The sequence below is a fragment of the Nicotiana attenuata genome, unplaced genomic scaffold (assembly GCF_001879085.1).
Source record: "Nicotiana attenuata strain UT unplaced genomic scaffold, NIATTr2, whole genome shotgun sequence".
In the NCBI taxonomy this organism is placed as follows: domain Eukaryota; kingdom Viridiplantae; phylum Streptophyta; class Magnoliopsida; order Solanales; family Solanaceae; genus Nicotiana; species Nicotiana attenuata.
In genome coordinates this window covers 248,471-253,466 of record NW_017671662.1, presented here as the reverse complement: position 1 = coordinate 253,466, position 4,996 = coordinate 248,471, and the positions used below count along the sequence as shown (strand labels likewise).

The 4,996-nt window shown below is 36.8% G+C and overlaps 1 protein-coding gene across 6 annotated transcripts in view; it reads right to left on the bottom strand.

The window, feature by feature from the left end:
- Positions 1-206: 206 nt before the first annotated feature.
- The window catches only part of LOC109209560 (AP2-like ethylene-responsive transcription factor TOE3), a 4,827-nt gene continuing 37 nt past the window's right edge, over positions 207-4,996 (bottom strand). Inside the window, exons 1-11 of one of the 6 annotated variants that reach the window (XM_019372859.1) lie at positions 4,158-4,996; positions 3,681-3,706; positions 3,514-3,544; positions 3,324-3,411; positions 3,029-3,174; positions 2,823-2,867; positions 2,606-2,709; positions 2,381-2,499; positions 1,992-2,108; positions 1,437-1,686; positions 207-472 (exon numbers count right to left, since the gene is read on the bottom strand). The exon at positions 4,158-4,996 is cut by the window's right edge and continues 37 nt beyond it. In XM_019372859.1, the coding sequence (XP_019228404.1) occupies positions 1,450-1,686; positions 1,992-2,108; positions 2,381-2,499; positions 2,606-2,709; positions 2,823-2,867; positions 3,029-3,174; positions 3,324-3,411; positions 3,514-3,544; positions 3,681-3,706; positions 4,158-4,645 (1,401 nt within the window). In that variant the 5' untranslated portion in view covers positions 4,646-4,996 and the 3' untranslated portion in view covers positions 207-472; positions 1,437-1,449. The other 5 variants (XM_019372857.1, XM_019372858.1, XM_019372861.1 and 2 more) reach the window with 5 other exon arrangements.

Genomic DNA, 4,996 nt, shown 5'->3' with positions numbered 1-4,996 from the left:
AGAGCAGATACATACATCAGTATGCATTTCTCCGTATACCAAATTTCATTAGCTCAAGATGGAAAGAGAACGAAATTATGTAAAATTACAATTAAAATTTCTACATATAGATAGTTAGATACCACAACACCCATTTTTCAAATTGATTTCAGTTAGATTTTTGGTTCAATGTGATAATTTGATTTCCTGTAAAACACTCTTAAACATGGATAGTAAATATTTGTATAATCTACATCTCAATTTACTTCAAATTGAAGCGTAACTATTGCTATTGTACTTCTAAAGAGTAATGACAATAGGTATGAGAGGCAAAGGGAGCGCCAAAATTGTTGGAGCAGATAAGACGATATGAAACATAAAGGGACTCCTCAGTTTCGAGCCTTTTCCCTCATCAGATGGCGCGTCTGAAATAGTCCCACAAGTTTTGATGTGTGTTTAAAACATGAAGCAATAGATCTATATGAAGGGCAACCTACCAGAAAGCAGAAAACCATAAGCCTCAGTAGTACCAAATCTGAGTCAAAGGCAACTGGATTTTGGGTCCACCACGCTAAAGGGAAAAAGCCTAGCTAGGTTCCTGTCCGCCTACCGCAGACATACGTGCTGGAGTTGTAGATATTATTATTCATGGGAGTGCAAAGGCAAAGGCTCTGTTTGAGGAACATTATATAGGAGTGAGCGTAGGAAAAGGAGCATTTGAAGCCCCAGGGGCGTAGCGTGGTCAAAAAAGAGTGAAAAGGTGAAAAGAGAGGTAGTTGCTAGCCAGAAGTGCAGGTACATAGCATATCACCTGTAAAGCGAGAAATAGACCAACTTATGGTTACATGAAATAGACAAACTTATGGTTACATGCATGCTGGGAATATCTTTTGTCGCACTCCATTTTTAAAGTGGGTCTAAGATCAAGCGCGGCGTGTATTGTTGATATTTTTCTTTGTATTTTGTCTTAAGTTCATAATTTTTTTAGCAAAAAAAAAAACACAAGGATCATAAGTTACTACTTCAATCCCTTCAAACAAAAAGTTACTACATTAATGTGACAAAATTAGTTTTCTTTTTAAATGAAACAGCAAAAAGGAGGTGCTGATGGAACTGTACATGTGCCCTTCTAAACCTGTTCGGAATTTAGCACTTCCGCTAACCATATCTACAGCACTATGGAGTCCGTGGAAGAATGATTCTGTTATACAGTATATGTTTATGATAAAATTCGATCAATAATGGAACTTTGCACCAAAGATCATAACAGTAAGGCTGCAAGAAAAGCACATATGTATCCTATAGCCATGCTGCAAGGGGAATTTGAATCTTTACTTTCCAGATCCAAAAAGCAGTGTAAAAGAATCCAATCCATAAAGATGTGACCCAATTGACATTAGAATGTTACAAAAGAAATCAATGACTATGTTTTTTTTACCTATATTACTAGTACTTACCGAGGAAGATATGTTATGGAGGTGGTACGTAGGGGCTGAACTGGTAATAGTATTGAGACGCATTTGTTGAGGGTGCCACCGGAGATGCTGAAGAAGTGATAAAAGCAGTAGCCGGAGTTAAGAATCCTGATGATGCTGCAGTGTAGAACATTGACACTGGGGCTGTATCAACCTGACGGGGCATTTGCAGTGCCCAGTTTGAGGGTCCTTGTGATGAACCTATATCCTTTCTCTTGTCAGATGCTCTTCCCTGCCAAATGATTTTAATTAAGACTTAAAGCTTTAACTGTTGTAAACCAACGAGCCTTCTTTAACATTATCCACCTTCAGAAATCCCCAACAAAATAAAGAGAAATGCAAAGAAAAGGTCTTCATCATTAAGTTTTTTATGATCCCAGCACTAGAGGAAAAAAGGGGGACTTGAAGATGTCTATTTTGGCAACTGAAGACATGCATATTTAACCAGAAGTTCCAAGTGGAGAAAAAGAACTCTAAATGGGAACATCAATTCTTTTGGCCCCAAATATTTGACTGAGGGTTGAGTCAATATCTTACCTCGTAGGTGGGAGAGAAATCAGAATAAGCTCCACTCCACAAGTGAGCTTGTTTGGACGTCAATGGTAGTCCCTTGAGATGTGAACTTCCAACTATTACTGGACCAGGTTTATCCATCTGTGGTTAAAGAGCATAAATTGATTACTATAATCTACAAGAAAGAAAGATTAACGATGTTCATGACATGTTTCTTCACAATTATGAATGAATTGGAAAAGTCATCGAATCAACAAAAGACGGTTCATGTTCATTACCAGTAATATATCCTCAGTTTTGAATTTACTCTAAGAGTCTCTTGCAAATGAACTTTGTGAAAGAGGAAAAATAGAAGACTAACAAAACAGAACATTTTAATCCAATTGAATCTGCACCAATTGCTATACTAATACCTTTGATTTTGTTGCATCTTGCATATAATAAGGACGATAGTAGGAGCCTCCCAACTTGTCATTTTCCTTTGAAGAAAAGGTCGACATCCCCAAGTTCAGATCAAGATCATGTTGGCTACCTGCATCATAGGCATCACAAATGAGATAGATCAAGATATAGATAATTCACCGTTGCTTGGAATTAGTGACATTAGTTTGGAAATGAGCAAGAGCATTTGAGCAAACCTTCTTTCTGAGGTTCAGAGGTTGTTTCCCCTTCGTATGCACTTGGCTCAAAGTTGGTAACAGCCTCCCTACCATTAGTTTTGATTGCCGCCTTATCATAAGCCCTAATTTACAGAAAACAAAAAGGGAAATGCAGGTTGGATAACACAAGATTGAAGTTGAGAATTTAAGGTAACAGTTCATTATCAGAGAGAGGGTAATTCAAGATCATTAGGACCTTGCAGCTTCTACTTCACTGTCGAATAGCCCAAGATATATATACCTGCAATTCAAGCAGTGCAATCCCCACCGTGAATACTATAGTACCAACAATTTCTTCTTCAAATAGGCATGTTTAACTGATTTGTTTCCCAGATTGGACCAGTTACTATCCTAAGCTGTAATCTACTTCTACAAGCTATTTCAAATGAGTTTGTTCCTTACTTTTTTCCGAGGAACTGTCCCATCCGAGCTTCCCATCTGCCACATTTATGCAGCGTCACTCCTCTGAATTTGGAGCTCCCTCTTGAGAAACCATTGCTATGGCGTCGCAGCAAGTGCACAAATTCCTCTTTACCAAGGTCTTTCATCTGCGTTAAAAGAGAATTCAAATACTTCATAATAGATATGGATGATTCACATAATCGACGCCAACTAATACAGAAACAATTATGAACCAGTCTAGACAAGGGTTCAACACCTTAACAGATTAGCACAATATAATCTTTGCATTTCTGACCTGTTTCATATCCTCCTCGTAATCACTTATGCTAAAGTTGATATCAGCATCAACACCCCGGAACTTAATTGCAGCTCTGTCATACGCCCTATCAATGGAGAAGAAAATTGATACAATCAAATGAAGGGAGGGAAATAACGTAAAGCTGAAAATCGGACAACTCTGAGATTTGAGATGACTTTTGGTTTACCTTGCTGCTGTATGAGCAGTATCAAAACCACCTAATATAAACCAACAACAAAAACCAATCAAAAATTACCAAAAATAGAAAAAAAGTAGAATTATATTTAGCACGAAAAACCACAAAAACAACTAAATTAACCAAATTGGTAATAGTTAAAATAGCAATATTCATACCTAAATATACTTGTTTTCCACAGTCCCTACAACCAATAGCAGTTATATTAATACATGAATTTAAGTTCTATGTACTAATAGTGCAAAATTGTTTTACACAATCAAATCATTTAAAAGATAATTGCTGGTAACTCTATTTAATATAATTGATTTGTATCCTAGAACAATGGTTAGTGAATTGCTATAACAAGTTAAATTATACTAATGATGTAAAACATTCATTACAATGTAAATGTATATAAGTTAATTCCTTAATAAATTGATTATTGATCATTGTATTTAAGTTATATTCACCGACCGTGTAGAGATCTTATTGCAAAATTTAAGCTAAGTTAGATAACATTTTTATCAAAGTATCAATTAATATTTATCAAGAGATACATGTAAGTACCTAATAAGCAATCTGATTAGGTAAATATCATTTTGAAAATAAATGAAGTATGATCTAGTCAAAAGTTTTACAGGTGGAGAACTAACCAAATATGTGATTCCCATCTACCAGTTCTTCTGTAAAAAGTAACGCCTCTGTACTGTGAACTTCTGGACCTTGGCCCTCTCCTACTCTTCTTCACTTGCGGTTTCTCTTGCTGCGGTTGTTGTTGTAGTACTGTTCGCTCATCTCCAAAACCGGATCGACCGGAGGAGAAATTGACTCGATCGGTCTGTCCCGGCCGGTTCAACTCTCCGTCATGAATCGGAAACAGCTGTCGAGTCACAAACTCGTTGCTCCTGCTAGTTGCATCAACTCCTCCAAATTTGAGGATGCCGAAATTGAATGCGAACAAGTTGCCAGCGCGTGTTGAACACGTGTCATCGTCGCCTCCGGCACTGCTTGTAGCCTCCGCATTTCGTAACGATGATGAATTGGACGTCCCTGATTCATGATCAGCTACAGAACCTTCCGGAAGCTTCTCGTCAACGATGTAATTCTCATCGTAGATTACATTTACATTGAGATCCAACATCTCACTCCCTTCACCTTCCGATAATACAGAACAAAGTATATGTATATTTGTAATTCTGTATTTACAAAACTTTTCAGTTAAATAAAATGAGTTTGCAAACAACTGGTATTTAACATTTAAGCGTCAATCAAAAACACTATATTTCAACTAACAATGAAAAAAAAACAGAAATCATACAACCGTGATTTCCATTATACAAAGGGTTGAAACGTCGTGTATATAGAAAAGTTCAACAAAAAATTAGAGAGAAGAGGAAATTTTGGATGGTCTGAGGATTGAAGCTAATTCACTACACTCATATATGTATATAGTATGATATATGGCGAACTGCGTGATTCCATGGGGTGAGAA